Source organism: Protopterus annectens, chromosome 1.part0 (assembly GCF_019279795.1).
Source record: "Protopterus annectens isolate FY-2018-M chromosome 1.part0, PAN1.0, whole genome shotgun sequence".
In the NCBI taxonomy this organism is placed as follows: domain Eukaryota; kingdom Metazoa; phylum Chordata; order Ceratodontiformes; family Protopteridae; genus Protopterus; species Protopterus annectens.
In genome coordinates this window covers 1,423,924,180-1,423,944,962 of record NC_056725.1, presented here as the reverse complement: position 1 = coordinate 1,423,944,962, position 20,783 = coordinate 1,423,924,180, and the positions used below count along the sequence as shown (strand labels likewise).

General features: G+C 47.9%; 1 protein-coding gene across 4 annotated transcripts in view; it reads right to left on the bottom strand.

Moving 5' to 3' along the window:
* The window catches only part of LOC122798492 (synaptotagmin binding cytoplasmic RNA interacting protein), a 1,585,553-nt gene that overhangs the window by 574,922 nt on the left and 989,848 nt on the right, over nt 1-20,783 (bottom strand). For all 4 annotated transcript variants that reach the window (XM_044067491.1, XM_044067500.1, XM_044067509.1 and 1 more), the window contains exon 9: nt 20,291-20,440. In XM_044067491.1, the coding sequence (XP_043923426.1) occupies nt 20,291-20,440 (150 nt within the window). The remainder of the gene's footprint in view (nt 1-20,290; nt 20,441-20,783) is intronic.

Genomic DNA, 20,783 nt, shown 5'->3' with positions numbered 1-20,783 from the left:
CCGAACTGGGTAGGATCCAGTGTCTGTAGGTCCCCAATATCTTTATTTATGAGGTCCGTGATGATCCTTGCCATAGCTTTGCAGACCAAGTTAGTCAGGCTTATGGGGCGATAATTTCCAGGATCCGCTGAGGCACCACCTTTGTGGAGAGCGACCACTGTTGCTGTATGGCACTCTTTGGGTACATATCCTGTAGTAAAGGCTGAGACTGAACAGTAGTTTTATGTTTGGGTTTAGTTCTTCTTGGAGTTCATGTAGGACGCAGCCCGGGACACCATCTGGTCCCATTGATGCTGTTTTTTTGCTTTGGAGAGGGTGGCTCTTACCTGAGCATCTGAGATGTCAGGGGGGCAGCACTCTGCTGGGATAGATATTTGCCCTTTTGGTGGGGAAGGGGGGGGGGAGTTTGTGCTGAACCTGTCAGCTAGGATGTTGGCAATGTCTGTGGGTTCGGTGTATTTGTCATTCTGGACCAACTCTGAGCATATCTGGGAATTCCCACCCAGGTTCCTAACATAACTAAAGAAAGCCTTGTGATCATCCTTCATGTCCTGTGCAATTTTTCTCTCGAAGCTGGCCTTAGACGATTTTATGAGTGCCCGTAGTTTTTTGGTAATACTGATCAGATATGCCTTCCCTTTTTGGGATTTTGCTCTATCATGTAGTAGCTTCCTCCTTCTATTGTATAGTTTGTTTATGTCTGGGGTCCACCAGACAGGACACCTGCCTTTGGAGGATTGGGTCTTGTTTATGTTTGGGATTGCATGATCCATGCATTCCTGAAGGTGTTCATAGAATGCGTTTATAAAGAATTCTGCGGTCTGGGCCATATTTTCCACAGGCCCGGGGGCTTTGAATGATTCAACCTCAGTTGTGAGGAGTGTGAAATTTGCTTTAGAGAAGTTTTTCACTGTGGTTTTCTGGGCAGGGGCTAGGGTCGGGAAGTGAATATCCAGTGAGATTAGTTTATGGTCTGATCTTACCAGTGAGGGATACACTTCTGGTCTGGAGCATAGAGTCCCCATGTTGGTGATGATCAGGTCCAGTATGTTTTCCCCTCATGTGGGAGTGGTAACAAGTTGTTCCATAGCATTTGAGTTTATAAATTCTAGGAACCTTTGGGCGAGGGTGTTGGAGCTAGAGTAATGCTCCCAGTCTATGTTTGGGTAGCTGAAGTTGCCCAATATAATGGTGTTTGGAGACACCTTCATATTTTCCAGTGTTCACAGGAAGGCCGAGTGGGGTTCCTGGGTTTGGGAGGGTGGTCTGTAGCAGGCTATAAACTGGAAGGCAGTTTTACCCACTGTTAGTTACACATGGATAGTGTCTGATGCTTCGTGCTGTGCCACCAACCTGGAGGTGTGGGTATCTAACGAATATTGATATTCCCCCTCCTTTTGTGGTTCGGTCCAAGTTTTGGGGCCGAAAAACATGGTATGAGGTATAACCTGGTAGTGCTGGGGTGCTCTCAGGAGCCTTGAACCAGGTTTCTGTTACTGCACAGAAATCGATGTACTTCATACTAAGGAGAGTTTCGAGTGCGTGCATCTTGAGGTTTAGACTTCTGGCATGGAGTAGCATTATTCTTAGTTTCTTATCCCTTGTGATACCTATGGAGGTGGGTTTGTCTTTTGAGCCTTGCCTAAAAAAGGCACTATGGGGGTGGCAAGAGCCTTTGCCAATATCTGAAAGCCCAGGGGTGACGGGTGCAAGCCGTCCCTAGCGAAGCATCGTGGCTTGTCGAGCATGTCATCCCAGGCTGACAGGCATTGGATCCCCTTTGAATGACACCAATACTTAAGCCAACTGTTGAAATTTATCATCTTGTCTTCATATTGTGGCATCATTCTTGGTGAGGGTAAGATGCTACTCAAGGTCAGGGTCATACCGGCCTGGGCTACATGCTCAGAGAGCTCCTCTATGTCTCTTTTCATGTAGTCCAGGGAGGTACGTCTCAGGCCATTCACACCAGCATGGACAATGACTGAGTCATATTTGTACTTGCCTTGGAGTGACCTGAGTGCTTGTGTTATGTGGCGGATCCTAGCGCATGACAGGCAGCTCACCGTGACCTTCTTGTTCAGCCTGTTGAGTGGGACGCCAGTGTGCCTGATGATAGAGTCACCTATTACAAGTGTATCAGGTGTGTTGTTTAGCCTTAAGGGCTGTGACTGTTCGGCACAATGGCTTTGTGAGCTATGTGTTGCACATGTTTTGTTTTGGGGGTAGCGGTTGCTTGGGCGTCTGCTTTGGAGGTCTCTGTTGCTTAGGCAGATTTTTATTTAGAGCCTCAGAGTATGTTTTTGTGTGTTTATGTGAGACTGCAATTGTAGTGAGTGTGGTTTCCTTCTCCTCTTGACTGGTTACACCAGTACTGAGTTGAGAGAGCTTAGCCTCCAGTTTGGCTATATGGTTGCATCTCTGACGTGTTGGAATTTGTTGGGAGGAGGACAGGGTTTGTCTGTGTACATGAGGCAGTTGTAACATTGCCTCAAGATTCCCAGATTCACCAGCTGGACCGGAGAGGAAATTGACAACTGACCTTTGGACATGCTAGAACAGTATTGGGAAATACTTTATAACTGAAAAAAGGGCCAATGGGGAACAAGGTACTCAAGGGGAGTTTGAGAGGGTGTAGTGCTTTAAATTTTTTAGTGCTGACTTATATAATTGCTTTAGCAAGCAGTGCCACTGGTGAACAAAGAAGCCTCCCTTTATCCAGGAAAGGAAATGGGCAACACAGGAACTTTCCAAAAAGTACAGTTTTGTACCTACCATAAATGTAGATGTCCGAACTGGATAGCATCTGCAGTCATAACAGCTGGGTTGTCCTGTCGTCAGGCAGCCCGTCAGTCGGCCGGATTCCAAAGTCCGGGTCCGGCTTCGGCTGATGTCGCACTTCACCCGACGTCATCTCTGTTGGTCTTCGGGTATAAAGGCATCAGCCGACGCCATTTTCCTCTGTTTCTTGCCCCAGATGCCAGAAGCCCTCTTGAAGGCTAAAAATTTTGGATAGATGCCAATGTTTCCAAAAGGATAGAGGTAAACACAAAAATAAGCATGTATGTACATATATACAAACAAATACACCATAAAAGACTCCCCCCCCATCAGCTAGCTATTAGGAGGGTAAAACACCCTAGGAGTACCTCAGAGGGGAAGGAGGGAGGGTAATCCTGACTGCAGATGCTATCCAGTTCGGACATCTACATTTATGGTAGGTACAAAACTGTACTATGTCCTTCATGGATGCATCTGCAGTCATAACAGCTGGGTAGAATACCATAGCCAACTAGGGGAGGAGGATAAAAGTAAATTATGGTGTGTTTAGGATCCCTTGCAGTACAGCAGTGGCAAACCCTGCTCGGGATCTGGAATATAGAGGCAAATTATAATGCTTGGCAAATGTATGCACGGAGGTCCAAGTAGCCGCCTCAATAATGTCTTTGGTAGCCACTCCTCGTAAGAAGGCTGCGGTAGTGGCTGTTGCCCTTGTAGAATGAGGTCTTATGTTCTGTGGAATTGGTTTTCCATGGAAGGAGTAACAGAATCGTATGCAATTTCCTATCCATTTGGAGATTGTCTGTTTGGAAATAGCTTTTCCTTCCCTTCCTGTTGCATAGGCCACAAAGTTGGTCAGTCTTTCTGCTGCTTTTGGTTCTGTCCAAGTAGTAGCGTAGCTGTCTATGTACATCCAATGTATGCAGTATTCTTTCCCCTCTGTTTTGTGGGTTGGGAAAGAAGGTAGGTAGGTGGATTGCCTGGTTTAAAGACACTCTGGATACCACCTTAGGCATAAATGTTGGATTAGTCCTCATGGACACTCTATCTTGGTGGAAGATTAGGAAGGGTTGCACTGCCATTAAGGCCTGTAGTTCTGAAACCCTCCTTGCTGAAGTAATTGCCAGTAGGAAAGCAGTTTTCCATGACAGGTGTTGTAGGTCTGCTGTTGCTGCTGGTTCAAAGGGTGATAGTGTCAACTTTTCTAGTACGAAGTTTAAGTCCCAAGCTGGCAATGGTGGTTTCCTTGGAGGTTTTACATTCTTGATTCCTCTGAGAAACTGCCTGAGCAAAGGGTGTGAAAAAACAGGTGGATCAAAGCTGTATTCTGCTGAAATAGCTGATGCATGTATCTTGATGGAGGAGTAGGACAGGCCTGAATGGAGAAGTTCGGCCAGATACTCCAGAATGTTAGGCATATCTATGTTTGACACATCTTTTCCTCTTTCAGAACTCCAAATGACAAACCTTTTCCATTTTCCAGCGTAGTTCCTTCTTGTTGAAGGTCTGCGTGCTTCAAGAATAATGTCTAACTCTTTGGGAAAGTTCTTGATTAGCTGCTGCTATGTGATGTTCCATGCAGTCAGTTGCAACGTTTTTAGGCTTGGATGTATGGTGCTGTAGTTGTTCTGAGTTAGCATCAAAGGCATCAGGGGTATTGGCCACATATTGTTCCGGGACAAGCTCCTCAGCAGTGGGTACCAGTGTTGTCTTGGCCAGTTTGGAGCTATCAGGATTATCCTTGGATGTTCTTCCTTGATCTTTAGTAGTACTTTGTGTATCAAGGGAAGAGGTGGGAATGCATATGCTGTTAGGCCTTTCCAGCTGAAGGAGAGCGAATCCACTTTCCATGCTAGTGGGTGGAATGTCCTTGTGCAGAATTTTCTGAGCTGTTGATTGTGAGGTGATGCGAATAGATCTATCTGAGGCATTCCCCATTTCTTTGAGATGGTCTTGAAGATGTCCGGGTGCAGGTGCCATTCGTGGGCATCTGATGTGGTTCTGCTTAATATGTCTGCTAGAGTATTTTGCTTTCCTGGTACAAATATTGCCTGTAGCTGGATGTTGTAGCTGAGTGCCAGGGTCCACAGCTCCAAAGTCATTCTGCATAGGGGGTATGAATGAGTGCCTCCCTGTTTGTTGATGTACCACATGACTGTGGTGTTGTCTGTCCTTATCATCAACTGGCCCTCTGAGAAATGGTCTGAACTTTTGGATTGCCAGTTTTACAGCCAGCATTTCTTTTAGGTTGATGTGCAGGCGAAGTTGATCCTGAGTCCACAATCCTTGCACGCATTTGTCCAGCATATGGGCCCCCCATCCTAGGTCTGAAGCGTCTGTTGTGATGCTCTGGCTTGCTTGACATCTGCGAAAGGGAAGGCCTGGGTTGGACTGGCATGCCTGAGCCCACCATAGGAACTCCTGTTTTAAGCATGGAATTAGTGGGATTTCTGTTTCTAGGCTGTGTCTGTGTTGGGACCATAAATTCCTTAGGTACCACTGTAGTTTTCTCATATGTAGTCTGGCAAATGGGACCAAGATTATGCATGATGCCATGAAGCCCAAGGCCTGCAGTACCTTTCTTGCTGTTAAACTTGCTCAGTTTTGTTAGTGCCAAGAAGTAAAGAGGGAGTTCCTTTTGTTTTTCTGTAGTTAGGAATGCCATTTGCCTTACTGTGTCCAATTCCGCTCCCAAGAATGTCCTTGTTTGGGATGGTATCAGCCTTGACTTTTGTAAATTGACTGTGTATCCCAGTGCTTGTAGCAAGTAAATGACCCTTTGTAAATCTGTTGTCAACTTGCTTTTGTTGTCCCCTTGTAACAGGCAGTCGTCCAGGTATGGGTAAATTTGAATTCCCTGTAGTCTGCAATGTGCGATTACTGATGCCAGGCATTTTGTGAATACTCTGGGCGCAGTAGATAAGCCAAAAGGCAATGCTGAGAATTGATAGTGCTCTGATCCTGCAAGAAATCTGAGGTATCTTCTGCAGATTGGTCGAATGGGGACGTGCAGGTATGCCTCCTTGAGATCTAGAGTTACCAGCCAACACTCCTTGCCCAGCATGGGAAGAAGTTGCTGTAGGGTCAGCATTTTGAATTTTGGGACAATGATGTATGTATTTAAGGTGGACAGGTCGAGAATTGGTCTCCAACTTTTTTCCTTTCTTGGAACTAGGAATAGTCTGGAGTAGAACCCCTTTCCTTGCTCTGCTGTTGGCACTTTTTCCACAGCTCTCATGTTTGCTAACTCCATTATCTGTTGTAGAGCCTCTGTTTTTTGATTTGGAGGTAGGTTTGGCATTCCTCTTTTGACTGGTAAAGTGTGGAAGTGGAATCGGTAACCTTGATCTATGGTTTGTAAAATCCACTTGTCTTTTGTTATGTGGTGCCAGTTCTTTGAAAATAATGTTAACTTCCCGCCTAGAGGAGCTGCTATTTGTTCCCTGGTAGGCGGATTTAGGATTAAGTCACTGTTGGTGTGTTGATGTAGTGGCAGTGGTTGTGTCTGTGCCTCTGTGGTTACCTTGCCACTGTCGTCCTCTGTAGGCACCTCCTCTGGATTGGTTTCTGCCTCTGGGACGTCTATTCCTGCCCCTTTGAAATCTTGTGGAGTCAGGAAAGGACCAATTTTTGGCAGGCCAGTTCCTGCTAAACCTTGGGGGTTGGACTTGCAGGAAATCTTTAACAGTTTGAACTGATTTTGCCTTTTCTTCCATTTTCTTCATAACCTGCTGGGCAGGTGCACCAAACAAACTTGTCTTATCCATAGGAGCATCTAGCAGCTTAGCTTTAACATGATCCGGAAGAGCTTGCTCCTTTAGCCATGCATGCCTTCTTATCACTGTGCCAGTCATGGCTGATCTAAATGAAGCCTCCAGTGCATCATAGCCACATTTTAAGGAATGGTTACTAACCTGTTGTATGTTATTTACCATTTCTAATACATATTTCTTGTCAAGAGATTCATCAGTGGTTAGCTTTTTAGTTAACTGATCAAGCATAAACTCTTGGTATTGTATCATGTGAAACTGACAGTTTAAAGCTCTAGCTGAGAGAGTAGCTGAAGTGTAAACCTTTTTACCCCATCTGTCTAATGACCTTGCTTCCCTTTCAGAAGGAATAGGGTTTTTAGCTATGGTCGCGGCTACTGCCTTGGGACCCTGGGATATAGTTTCGGGGTCTGCAAGTGGGGCCTTGTAAAGGTGGTGATGAGTATCTGGCACCCTGTAAAATCTGTCTGGTTTGGCAGGGGCTGGGGGTAAAGAATCTGGAGCAGAGCAGACATCGTTGAAAGCATCATCTACCACAGAGAGAACAGGAGGTATAGCTAAGGGCCTGTGCTGTGGAAGGTGCAGAAAGGTTCTAAGTCTTTCTGGAATCTGAAAAATCTTGTTGCTGCCATTGGAACTGCTCCCGCATGGCATGTAAGGTTTCCCCAAAGGAGAATTCTTCTGGAGGGGAAGCAGCTGGAATGGATTCTTCAGCATCAGAATCTTCAAAATTGGAGAAAGGGGCCTCTGGCTGGTCAGTTATGTCTGATTCATCAGCAGAATCATCAGAGGACACTGGCTCAGGGGGCTCTGCCCTAGGTCTCTTCTCTGGGGGCTGAGAGGCCCTGTCAGGGTGAGATTGAGATCCTCTAATTAATGAAATTAAATCTTCTGCCAAAGTAAGCATTTGAGAACTAGAAGAGGGCCTAGTTGAGGGTGGTTTGACAGGCACTGTTTTCTTAGCCTTGGCTGCTTTAGCCCTGGCGAAGGCCTTAATGGACATGGCTGCTGGAGGCCTAGCAGCACCACGTGCTGGGGTAGAGACATCAAAGGGAATGGTGTCTGATAAGTCAGTGGCAACCACTGTAGTGGATAAAATTTCTGAGGCCGATTCAAGAGTTGTAGCAGGGGCCTCAGCTGTAGAGATAGATTCGGCTGTACCTTGATCAGTTTTCTCGGTTTCGGCCGAAACCGAGACACTTGCGGTTTGCTTAAGCATGGTTTCGGCCGAAACCACGGACCGCGAGTGTCGGTCTTTATCTTTGCGTTTTTTGGCAGAAAGTGTAGTCGGAGGATCCGACGACATAATGTACGCAAAGTCAGAACCGAAAAACTGTTCTGCAAACTCCGACCGACGCCTAAGCGTTCGTCGGTTGAAAGAAGCGCAGGCCGAACAGGCTGCTACGTCGTGGGCTGGGCCTAAACAAGGCAGACAGTAAGAATGGAAATCTTTATGAGGTATTTGTTTCCCACAGGTTAAACAATTATTAACTTTTTCTGACATCGGCTGAGGCAAGAAAGAGTCCCCAACGGGGTACTTAGCTTTAGAAGTCTTCGAAGTAGTATTCGGTAGAAGTAATCTCTGGATCCGACCAACCGGCACTTGCGAACAGCTTCTGCTTCGGGCGCCACGCGGCAAGAAAGACTGGGGAAAATGGCGTCGGCTGATGCCTTTATACCCGAAGACCAACAGAGATGACGTCGGGTGAAGTGCGACATCAGCCGAAGCCGGACCCGGACTTTGGAATCCGGCCGACTGACGGGCTGCCTGACGACAGGACAACCCAGCTGTTATGACTGCAGATGCATCCATGAAGGACATGTCCAGAATACAGCAAAGCCTGTATTTGGACTACTCTAGGTCAGGAAAGACGGGAAACAAGGATAATTTGTTTTGCAACAAACAGCAGGAAAATGCAAGAAATATGTAACACAGGTTAGCGCACTTGAGTGTGTAGCCTCAACAGGTAAATGCAACAAACAGGGCAAACTTTAAAAGTGGAGGTGCAAAAACAACTTTAAACAGTTTCAAACAGTTCAAGAATGCAGAAATACTTGCAGTTTAGCTAGATCGGATAGTCGCCCAGGTAGTAGCAGGAAAAAACACTTGTCAGGTTAGCAGTCGCTCTTTTAGCCTCTCTGCTGCTAGCACCACTGTGCAGGACCACGAGGAGCTTGGCTGAGTAGTAACAAGCGCAAAAGCCGCACCAAAGCAGGTTTTATACAGGGGAACTTGAAAGAGCTAGAAATTGGTCCAAAACAGCCAATAGACTACCAGATTCTTGTGCTGGGAACACTCCTCCAGGGATAGATAGGCTGCTCTAAGCTCCCCACTGCCACTGGTAGCAAAGAAGCCTCCCATTATCCAAGAAAGGAAATGGACAACAAAGGAACTTTCCAAAAGTCCAGAATACAGCAAAGCCTGTATTTGGACTACTCTAGGTCAGAAAAGACAGGATACAATGATAAATTTTTTTTTGGCAACAAACAGTAGGAAAATACAATAAATTTGTAACACAGGCTAGAGCACTTGAGTGTGTAGCCTCAAAAGGTAAATGCAACAAACAGGACAAACTTTAAATTTCAAGCGCTAAAGCTGGCTTTAAAGCAGGGAGTTAGAAGAGATAGGAAATGGCCCAAAACGGCCAATAAGCTACAGGTCACTGGGCTGGAACCACTCCTCAAGGGACAGATAGGCTACTCAGAGCTCCCCACTCTCACTGGTGAACAAAGAAGCTTCCCCCTATCCAAATAAGGATATGGGCAACACAGGAACTATGACAGCCCAGAGATCAGCAATACCTGAAGACTTGACTATTCTAGTTCAGTAAAGGTGGGAAACAAGGATTTTTTTTTTATATATACAGAGTAGCAGAAATTAGGTACAGAAACCCAGTAAATGCTTTAATTCGGCTAGCACACTTGAGTGTGTAGCCTACCAGTTAAACTAAGCAAAAACAAACTTTAAAAGTGCAAAAAAACTCAGAAATACAGGCAGGAATGCAATAAAACAACTTTGCAGAGCTTATTTAGTTAAAGAAACAGAGAAGTCTATACATATATACAGAAAAGCAGCTAAAACACAGACACTTCAGATGCAGTGCAACCTAGAGCACTTGAGTTGTAGCAATATTAAGGCAATTACAGTTATAATAAATGCTCTGAAATATACTCTCTCTCTCTCTCTCTCTATATATATATATATATATATATATATATATATATATATATATACACACACACACACACATATATATATATATATATATATATATATATTCCCCCCCCCCCTTTGTCCAACTGATAGTTCTGGGGTGAGGCAAAGAGGTCAATGTCTGGACTCCCCCCATTTGCGTGTCAACATGTCGAAAATCCGTGGTTCTAGTTTCCATTCATGTGGGTCCATGAGATTTCTGCTTAGTCTGTCTGCCAGAGTATTCAGCTTTCCTGGCAGGAATTGAGCGTGTAGTTGTATTTGGTAGGTCAAGGCCATGTTCCACAATACCATGGCTAGTCTGCAAAGGGGGTAGGAGTGTGTACCCCCCTGCTTGTTTATGTACCACATAACTGTGGTGTTGTCTGTCTATCATTAATTGTCCTGGATGAAGATAGTCCTTGAAAGCTGTCAGTGCATTCTGTACAGCTAGCATCTCTTTCTGATATGAAGGTGCATTTGATTTGGGCTCCATTTGCCATGAATGCATTTTCCTGTCAGATGAGCCCCCCAAGCACAGTCTGATGCATCTGTAGTTAGGGTTTGGGTGGCAGGGGGTGGAGTGAATGGCAGTTCCTTGCTTTGGTGGCAGGCCTCTGCCCACCATAGGAACTCTAGTTGCAGGCAAGGTATGATGGGAATAAGAAGTTATGTACTCACCATAACGTTCCATCTGAGTAGGTAGCTTCATTTGTCTGCAACCTGTGGGTCTTGAATCCGATATTGGATCCGAGCTGGCAACTTGTTTCAAGCTAATGGATCCGAGCTCCTAGCTCCTCCCCTCACTCATAATCCCCTGCCAACCCTCCATGACCTCAGATAGAGTTTGCCCCTCAATATGTACCCAAAAAGGGTATCCAACTAACACAGATCCGCTGAAGGCCAGGGGGAAGGAGGGGGGGGGGGATGGTTGCAGACAAATGAAGCTACCTACTCAGAAGGAACGTTATGGTGAGTACATAACTTCTTAATCTGAAGTAGGGACTTCATTTGTCAGCAACCTGTGGGACAGAGTCCCCAGCTACCTGAATCTTGGGTGGCCATCACGGAAGGATATTGCGGAGCACCGCAGAGCCAAAGGATGCTCTCCCTCTAGAAATCACATCCAGTTTGTAGTGGTTAATAAAGGTATGAGATGAGGCCCAAGTGTCTGCCGAACAAATATCATCCAAAGGAACTCTAGATTTGAAGGCCGCAGAAGTAGAGATGGAACGAGTGGAATGTGCGCGAACTCCTTCAGGTGCGGGTCTCCCAGAGGCTTGGTACGCTAATAGGATACTTTGTGAAATCCAGCGTGATAGAGGTAGTTTTGATATTGCTTTCCCCAAATTAAATTTGGCAAAGGAAACGAACAGCTGGTCGGATTGTCTATGACCAGCTGTTCTATGAGTATAAAAACGTAGCTGCCTATGAACATCTAATGAGTGCAGCTTGTACTCTCCTTTATTCTGATATTTAGGGAAGAAAACCGGTAAATTTATGGATTGATTTATATTGGTTTCTGATGCTATTTTGGGAAGGAAAGAGGGACTGATCCTGAGGTACACTCTGTCCGGATGAAAGATCAAATAAGGAGGCTTCACAGAAAGAGCTTGAAGCTCTGAAACTCTTTTTTCGCAGAAGTAATGGCTACAAGGAATGCTGTTTTCCAGGACAAGAATTTGAGATCTACTGAAGCAGCAGGTTCAAAAGGTGGAGCAGTCAAGGCTTGAAGAACTAGTGAAAGATCCCAAGGTGGTACGTACGGCTTCTTTTATATGGGGTCTAAGCAAAAAAGTGCCCTTGAGAAAGGTTTTACACAACTTGGCCAACATCAAGGGCTCTGTGTCATGTCCCACATGGTAATGGGAGATGGCAGCCAATTGCACTTTGACAGCTGAGCAACTAGCGCCTTCCTGAAAAAGTTCGGTTAGGAAGTCCAATATGGATGGAAGAGGAGCCGTAAAGGGATCTAGATTATGATGCCTCGCCCAGATGGAGAAACGTTTCCATTTACTGCGGTACACTTTCCTGGTGGAGGGTTTATGCGCTGCCACAAGGATGGTTTTAACTGGTGAAGAGATACCGGGAGTCCTAACTAGGAGTGGAACTAGAGCAACCAAGCTGTCAGCTTCAGACTGTCCAGATTTGGGGTCGGTAAGTCCGACGGGTGGGAGATTAGATCCGGACTGGGATCCAGAATCCAAGGAGGATTCACTAGGTGAGACCACAGGTAAGGGAACCAAATTTGCCGAGGCCAGAATGGGGCAATGAGGATCATCCTGCACCCCAACCGCGAGGCTTTCTGTAAGAGTTGCAGCATCAGGGGTAGAGGAGGATAGGCATAAAGTAGACCGGGTGGCCAAGCATGCACCAGAGCGTCTCTTGGAGTTTCCCCTGGAGGGGTAATCAGAGCGAAGAAATTGCCGCATTTGGTGTTTGAGGGAGAGGCAAAAAGATCGCAGCAGGGTTGCCCCCATATTGCGAATATCTGCTCCGCTACTAGTGGGTTGAGAGACCACTCGTACTGGGGAAGAAGGGTGCGACTGAGTTTGTCTGCTAGGATGTTGGTCCGCCCCGGAATGTGCGTTGCAATCAGAAAGCGGTTGGTGGAGATCGCCCATTCCCGCACTCTCATGGCTTTGCGGCATAGAGGGTAAGACCTGGTTCCCCCCTGTTTGTTGATGTACCAGACAATTGACATGTTGTCCGACTGAATTGCAATCGTTCCTACGGGGAGGAGATTCTGAAGTGCTTGCAACGCATACAGCACCGCTCTCATCTCCAGAACGTTGATATGCAGGGAGGTCTCTGTATCGTTCCACGTGCCTTGGACCGTCCTGCCTGAATAATGCCCCCCCCCACCCGAGGCAGGAGGCGTCTGTGGTCACCGTGGCGAGAGGGGGAGAGGTGCAGAACGGTCAGCCCGTATGGAGGTCCGGAGCATGGAGCCACCATAATAGAGCCCTCCTGCAAGCCTTGCTGATAGCAATGGGGTGATGAAGAGGAAAAGACAGAAAGGACCATTGTACTAGAAGGGTCCATGGCAGTACCTGCATGTTCAGATGGGCGCATGGAAGGAGCGTTATCGCTGACGCCATGGAGCCCAGCACCCTCAGGACCAATTCTGCTGGTGGGGTCTCTGATTGGAGGATAACCCGCACATGGAGTTGCAAATTCCGAAGTCGTTCGGACGTTAGAAAGGCTCGTAGCTCTCTGGTGTCTATTCTGGCTCCTATGAATTCTATGGCTTGTGTTGGGGCCAGAAAGGATTTGTCGGCATTGATGGTGATGCCTAACTGTGGGGCTAGGCGGAGAAATAAATCTCTGGCTGAGCAAAGTAGATGCCTTGTTGGGGCGGTCAGAAGCCAGTCGTCCAAGTACGGAAAGACCTGTACTCCCTGGAGTCTCAGGTGGGCTGCAATCACTGCTATACCTTGGTGAACACCCTGGGGGCTGTGGTGAGGCCATAGGGAAGGACCCTGAACTGGTAGTGACTGGCTCCCAGCCGGAAGCGGAGGAACCTCCTGGATAGTCTGTCCATTATAATGTGGTAGTACGCATCCTTGAGGTCTATAGAGCACATCCAATCTTTCTCCCTAAGAAGGGGGAGAATAGATTGAAGAGTGACCATTTGGAATTTTTCCTTGGTTACAGACAGGTTCAAGCGGGACAGGTCTAAAATCGGTCTCAAGTCCCCCGTCTTTTTTGGCACCAAAAAGAACCTGGAGTAGAACCCTAATCTGAGCTGGTCTTGGGGGACGGGACTGGATGGCCTTTTCTTAGCAGCTGCTGGATTTCTGTGGCTGCAGCCTCCCTCTAATCGGGTGGTACATCGGGGAGGTTCTTGAATTTGGGGACATGAAGTAATGGTATTTTGTACCCTCTGGATATAATTCGAAGCACCCAGCGGTCTGTCGTGATGGACTCCCATGCCGCTAGGTGCTCAGAGAAGCGCCCCCCGACTGCCTCCAGAGTGGAGCAGTTGGGCAACCCTTCAGAGCTGCTGCGTGGGCCGGGCAGAGAAAGGTTCTCTGGACCCAAGGTTTCTCGGAGCCCCTCTGCCCCTGGGGTGGCGTCCTCCCTGTCCTCCTCTGCCACGGAAGGACTGGTTGTCCGAAGCGGGTTGGGAATGTTGCGATTTCCAGAACCACATCTTCTTCTGACCCTTTTGGTTCTTCGAAAAGGACCGCAGAGAAGCGGACTCAGACGGCAGACGTCTTCCCGTCGTCCTCGCTCTGGACAAGTGTCTCACGAACCGTTTTGCCAAACAGGGCAGAACCATCGAAAGGGGCGTTTGCAAAAGACTCTTTAAAGGGCTCCACAAAGTCACAATGACAGAGCTAGGCCTGATGTCTCATGACTAGGCCCGCTCCGCTAGCCCTAGCGGCTCCCTCGGTGGCGTGGGACAATAGCCGCATAGAGGTATTTGAAATGGATCTCAGAGTGGCCATTCGAGTGGAGTACAATTGTTTGTCCTCCGCCAACATGGACTCAGGGGGGGAGGCAGCATATTCTTTGATAAGATCCCGCTGCATCCTGATGACATGTGCCATATAGTACACCGACCTTACCGAGAAGGTCGCTGAACTAAAAACTCGCTTCCCTAAGCGGTCCATCGAGCGGGACTCCTTGCTCGGTGGATGAACTGAGGGGCTCTCCTGAGCTAGTTCTCTCTTCGTGGCTGCCGCCGTCAACATGGCATCTACGGGGGGACCCTAGCTCCAGTGCGACCGGTCTGAAGGGGGGCTTAGTATCCTGTCCGGGCGTTTGGGTATTGGCTCCACAGTGTCCGGATCCTTCCACGCCCTGGTGGTAATAAGGTCCACCAAGGGGTCGGCCGGAGGGGACACCCAAGAGGTAGACGGGCCTGCTTCGAATACCTCCAGAAACACGGACTCGTCGGAGGAAGACTTGGGGGCAGACCACCCACCTCTGATCCTCAGCATCTCCATGATGTCTCCAAAGGAAACATCCTCAGGGGGTGGATCTTGGGGAGCCTTCCCCTTCATCCAAGTCCATGTGCCTCCTCTTGCACTTATGCTTGCGGGGCACTTCCTCGGGGGGGCTGTCCGAGGAGGCCTCGCCAGCAACATCCTGTTCCAATGGAACTACCTGGGACATTGAAGCAGGCTGTCCCTTTGGCCGGGTGATGGAAGCCTGGCCCAGCAGAGAGGGAGTGCAGGGTGGAGCAGAGACAAGGGCCGGGGGTCCGGATGCTCTCAACAGAGCCCTCTCCACTACATCGAAGGCCAAGGGGGAACCACTCTCTCTGGGCTCCGAGAGTCCGTTCCCACTCGGATCCGATGAAGGGATCGGAACCGGCGCCGAGACCATCGGATCCGAAGGACCAGTGAGCTCCGACCTGGACGGAGCCGAAGGCACACTGAATCCCTCGGATCCGAAGCTCGGGCCACGGCTCCGAGAGGTCGGATCCGCCAGGCTCGAGGGCAGGGTCGGAGCCGAAGTACCAAGTACTGTCGGCGCCGACCCACCCCCGGCTCCAACGCTGCTCGGCTCCGAACCCGGGTAGCGGGTCAGAGAAGGAGCAATTGGATGGAAAAAAGGTGTCGAAACTCCCCCCCGAAAGGGGGGGGGGGGGGCAAGAGCACTCCCATTTGCAGCTGGGCCTGGATGAATCTTCACATCATTCGGTCCAAGTCTGCATCAGACATGCTGAACGTTGATCTCGAAGAGGCCACCGAGGCAGGCCTGGAATGCCGCCTTGATGACCTCGACGGAGATCGGGCCGCCTCCTCCTCAGGCCCTGGGGAGAAACAAGGGGATCGGAGCCGAGGAGGAGGAGACCTAGAAACAGTGGAGGGAGAAGCCCGCTTAGCTGGCGGGGCCGAAGTGGAGGCCTCGGCCCGCCGTTTGTGGTGCTTCTCCCTCCGTTTCTCCCTCCTAGCCTCCCTGTCCTCCGGCGCTTTAGCGGGAGTTTGAGTCCCGGCCGAAGGAAGGGGGGCAGGAGTGGCAACAACCACAGCCTGTGGTAGTGCCACGGGAGTAGCGGAGGCCAGAGCAGAGTCCGTGGGGCAAAAGTCCCACCAGGACCAGCTTCGACCTCTGCTCTTTCAGTGCCCTGGGGTTGAACGCTGCACAAATGGTACAGCCTGAGGTGAGGAGTTCAACCCCAAGGCACCGAGTGTGGCCATCAGCTGGGGAGAGCTTATGGCCAGCACTCGGTACATTTAGAAAAAATGGTTTTTGGGGCCTCAGCCATACTTAATAGTGCTACACAAACACACAGGCCCCAAAAACACAACATACACACACACTCACTAACGACCAGCGAAGGGGGGGAAAAAACTAAGTAAAAGAAATATTTTTTACACTACAGGGTACCTAACTCTTACACACTTTATATTTTTTTAAAAAAAAGGAAGAGAATTTGACAGAAAAACACACCTGACGATTTACTTGTTGAGCTCAATGGAATCCAGCTATCCACAAGCGCGGCAAACTAGATCTGAGGTCATGGAGGGTTGGCAGGGGATTATGGGTGAGGGGAGGAGCTAGGAGCTCGGATCCATTAGCTTGAAACAAGTTGCCGGCTCGGATCCAATATCGGATCCAAGACCCACAGGTTGCTGACAAATGAAGTCCCTACTTCAGATTCTTGTTTTAACCTTTGATTTTCAAAGTATAAGTTTAGTGCATGCAAATGACTATGCAAGGTTCAGGGGACAAACTCCTGAGAAACAGAGCAGGTCTTGTAGGTGTGCAACCTTCCCAAGCAGAAGAGATACTGATCGTGGGCATCCTTGTGAGGAATCTACCAGCCACACTTACACTTGTCCTTTATGGGTGACATGAACAGGCAATACAATAAAGTAAAAAAAACTGAAAGGTTCCCCAATGGGGTACTTATCTGATTTCTCGAATCACATAGCTGCGAGAGTAGGAACACCTGGCATACGACTGGAGGCTGAGAAGTTCAGAGGGCTGGTGCGTGCAGACGTCACTTTTATTCCCCATGATCCTTCAGCCACATCAGACGTCCCACGCACCATACAGGGACTGAAAACTTTTGCATACCGGCTGGATGTACACGAAGCAAGAGGAGTAAACCCACATGTGGAATAGTACAACACTGGAATAGGACGTCTTCCTCATATACAAAGCCTGGCAAGGAGTAGCATAGGGATTGTGACTGCCATGAGCCCAAGGAGACGCATGAACTGCCTGGCCAAGATATGGTACACCAAGAAGAGTTCTTGAAGTGGTTGACTAGGGAGGATACTTTGTCCTGAGGAAGGAAAGCCTTCAAGTCGGTTCTTATCCTGCAGCCCAAGAATGTTAGGTCTCGATCTGGGGTGAGGGATGATTTTGCCAGGTTGAGGGTAAACCCCAAGCTCTGCAGCAGGGATATAGTGAATACTAAGTGTTTCTTGAGAATGCTTTCCTCCTCTGCTAGGATGTGTATGTCATCGAGGTAGGGGTAGATTTGAATGCCTTTTGTTCTGCATTAGGCTACTGCTGGGGCTAGGCACTTTATGACAACCCTTGGTGCAGTAGATAAACCATAGGGCAAGGCAACAAACTGATAGTGTGAAGAGGCTCCAGCAAAATACAAATACTTTCTGTAGTTTGGAAGGATATGTGGAGGTGTGCCTCCAAGTCCAAAGTGGCCATGAACGCTATGGGTGGCAATAGTGGAAGAAGGCTTTGTAGTGATAACATTCTGAAGGAAGGGACCCTCAGGAAACGGTTTAGGAAGGACAAATCCAGGATGGGCCTCCAAAGGCCATCCTTTTTAGGCACTAGGAAGAGCCTGGAGTAGAACCCCCTTCCTTCTCAGCCCGAGGGGATGCTTTCTGTGGTCCTTTGGGCGTGTAAGCTCTTGGATGGCCTGAGGGATTAGGTGAAGCTGGTTTTTGAGTGGGGAAGGGGATACCTTGTGGAAAGGGCCTCTCCTGCCAGGACATGAAGTATTCTTTTTCCACTATTGCTAATACCCAGCAGTATGAAGTGACTTTTTCCAGACAGGTAGGCAGTGAGGGAGGCGGGACGAGAGGGGGAGGTGGCTGATGCAGTCGCACATTATTTTTTCTGTCTGGAAAGGGCTGCCTGGTGGTAGGTTGAGGAGAAGCTGCCCTTGGGGAAGGTGCCTTTCTAGATCCTTTTCTGTGTCTAGAGGAAGAGGAGGTGGATGGGGCTTGGGCCCTTCTGACAAAGGTGGTCTTGGCAGGTAGTTTCTGTAAAATTTGGGGGAGAGAGAGACCAGTAAATGTTTAAGGTCCTGACGCTCCTTGCTTTTTTTCCTGGAGGCTTTTGAACACTTCAGCAGACTGTGTGCCAAACAGGAATTTGTCGTCACGTGGTGCATCTAAGATTTTGGTTTTAAAGTCCTCAGGAAGGGACTGAAGTCTGACAGGAATACCTGCACAGTACAGAGGATGCAGCTACAGACCTACAGGAAGCCTCAGCTGCATCACAACTGCATTTTATAGAATGTCTGCCAACCAGTGATGCTAAGGACAGCTTAGATGCTATCTGAGATTTGCTAGGAGAGTCAAGCATGAAGGAAAACAAGGAGGATGCCTGAGAAACCAAGGGCATACTTGACCATGTGGGTCTGATAATAGACAGCCTGGAAAGTCAGTGTAGAAGATGGGTACGTCTTTTTCCCCAGTCTGTCCATGACCTTTGCTTGTCCTCATCTGATGGCAGAAGGGAGGAGGAAGGTATTGGTCCGGACCGTTTGTCAGGGGCCACTGCAATGCTGCAAAATCTACCACTGGTGGCTTAAATTAAGAATTTGTGTTTATCATGGACCTTATAAAAACAGTTATGTCTTTTGGGAGCTGTGATTCTGGGGTCTGAGGCAGAGGTAAATACATCTAGGTAAAGCTGGAATCACAAGGGGGATAGCAGAGGCAGAGACTGACTCCACCTGAAGAAGTTCAAAATATTTCTTTTGATCCTTGGTCATCTGAGTTACATCCCACTTGAAATACTCCCTCATTTTGGTAACCGTTTCCCCAAAAGAAATGTCTTCAAGGGGCGAGTCTCCTTCTAGGAAGTCCTCACCTGGTGAGTAGTAGTCCAAAGAGGAAGCTAACTGGGAAGTGTATGTAAAAGATTCATCCGAGGAAGAAAAGAGGAGTCTTTCTCCTGGGTATAAGTGGGAAGAATGGAGGCGGCTGAGAGCAGGCAATGTGGCAGCAGGAGGAGTTGAAAGCCTAAGAGCCACAAAAATCTGAACCAAAGATTGCGGAAGTGTATGCCAATCTGGTTGGTTCTCAGAGGAAGTAGAATGTTTAGTTTTTTGCTTCCTCTTAAGAGCAGTAAACTTAGTGGAAAGAGTGGGCATAGTATCAGGCGTCTGGCCTGTAGGAGAGGATTCAGATTCCTTGAATGTGGGCGGGTGTCCGGTGGAGCCTGGTTCCCCCTCGACTGCAGCCGATGTCAGAACGACCTCCAAGGACGTGCCTATCAGTGTTTCCGAGGTGGCTTCCATGAGGGTAGTCGATGAAAATTGCTGGTTCTAGCGGACATCCCTCAACCCCTATATCGGTGGTTGGTGGAATCTGATGGAGGGGCAGAAGCAGTAGGCCTTGCAATCTTGGCCTTCTTTTTAGGCAGCTCCACCTCGATAGCCAACTCCTGATCCATATGTAGGGCTAAGCGCTTTATTGGCTGGTTCTCGAGATAAGGTTTTAGGACTGCCAGACAACTACAAAAAGTTTTTAGGTATGAAAGACTGGCAAGATGCTACAGGGGGTGTTGATCATGTTCTTGGCCCAAGCAGAACAAAGTTCATGTGAGTCCTTGTGCTGAATATGACATCCGCACTTAATTTTCCCTTTCTAGTAGACATCGGCTAATTAGTAAGGGCAAAGCAACCAAAGCTCAAGTAAGAAAAAAAGGAATTTCCCCAACGGGGTGCTTGTCTGAAGATGTCTTCAAGAGAGTGGAGAGAAGTGATCGGTCTGACTTTCGACTGCGGCAGAGAAATTCTAAGGTCTGTGCATGCAGACTCTACATTTAAAGCCCGGGGTTTATGGCTCGGCGTATGATGTCCCACACAACTGGCAGCAACCCGGCTTAAGCCTCTGCACAGAAGCCGGACGTTCGGGTCACCTGAGGCAGAGGATTCCCAAGTAAGAATACTGCAACATGGGAATAGAAGGACATCATCCATTTCAGCCAAGACCAGAAGGCAACCATTAATCTTTGGACAGGCCTGAATCTTCAGAATGACCTCCAAGTATATTGCAGCAGTGATCAATATGAGGAACATTAGATGGGCACTGGGGACATAAGAATTTATGTAGCCCACACATTATGTCATGCTGTGCATCAATACAAGTCACTAAAAAAGCAACTGCAGAAGTGTGACATGAAGGGATATCAATCAAGGAACTATAAACGTAGTGTTCTCTATATGTTTAGAGTTATCTTAAGTCCAAAACACACGCACCTTTTAACATCATCACTTCCATGAAATGTTCTTTTAAGACCAATGACTGCACAGCATAATGAACAAAGGACATTTCTTAGCAGATTAAATTAGTACAGGCCATTCAAAGTACAGTTTTACCTTTACAGCATCTTCTCTTTCATCAAAGTGTATAAAAGCATAGTCCTTTAATTTTTTTACTCGTTCCAACTTGCCATACTGGCTGAAGGCTTTTTCTAGTGTTTCTTCTGTAACACTGCTGGCTAAGTTTCGTACAAAGAGTACCTTCACCTGAGGGGAAAAAAATACATGAGAGCTTCCATGTTCACAGCTTGCAAACCAACTACAGCACACATTCTAAAAACAAGGAAATGGGGTCTAATTCTTAACCATCATTCTTCATATTGTACTGTAATACAGTAGGTTGCAGAACATCTCATCAAGTTGTGTCTGGTTGAATCTTGCAGAAGGTGAATTCAAATGGTGAAAGCTTTAACTATATGCAAAAAAAGAAGTTATGTACTCACCATAACGTTCCATCTGAGTAGGTAACTTCATTTGTCAGCAACCTGTAGGTATCGGATCCGACCTGGATCCGAGCCGGCAGCTTTCCAAGCTAAAGATAGTACAGTTT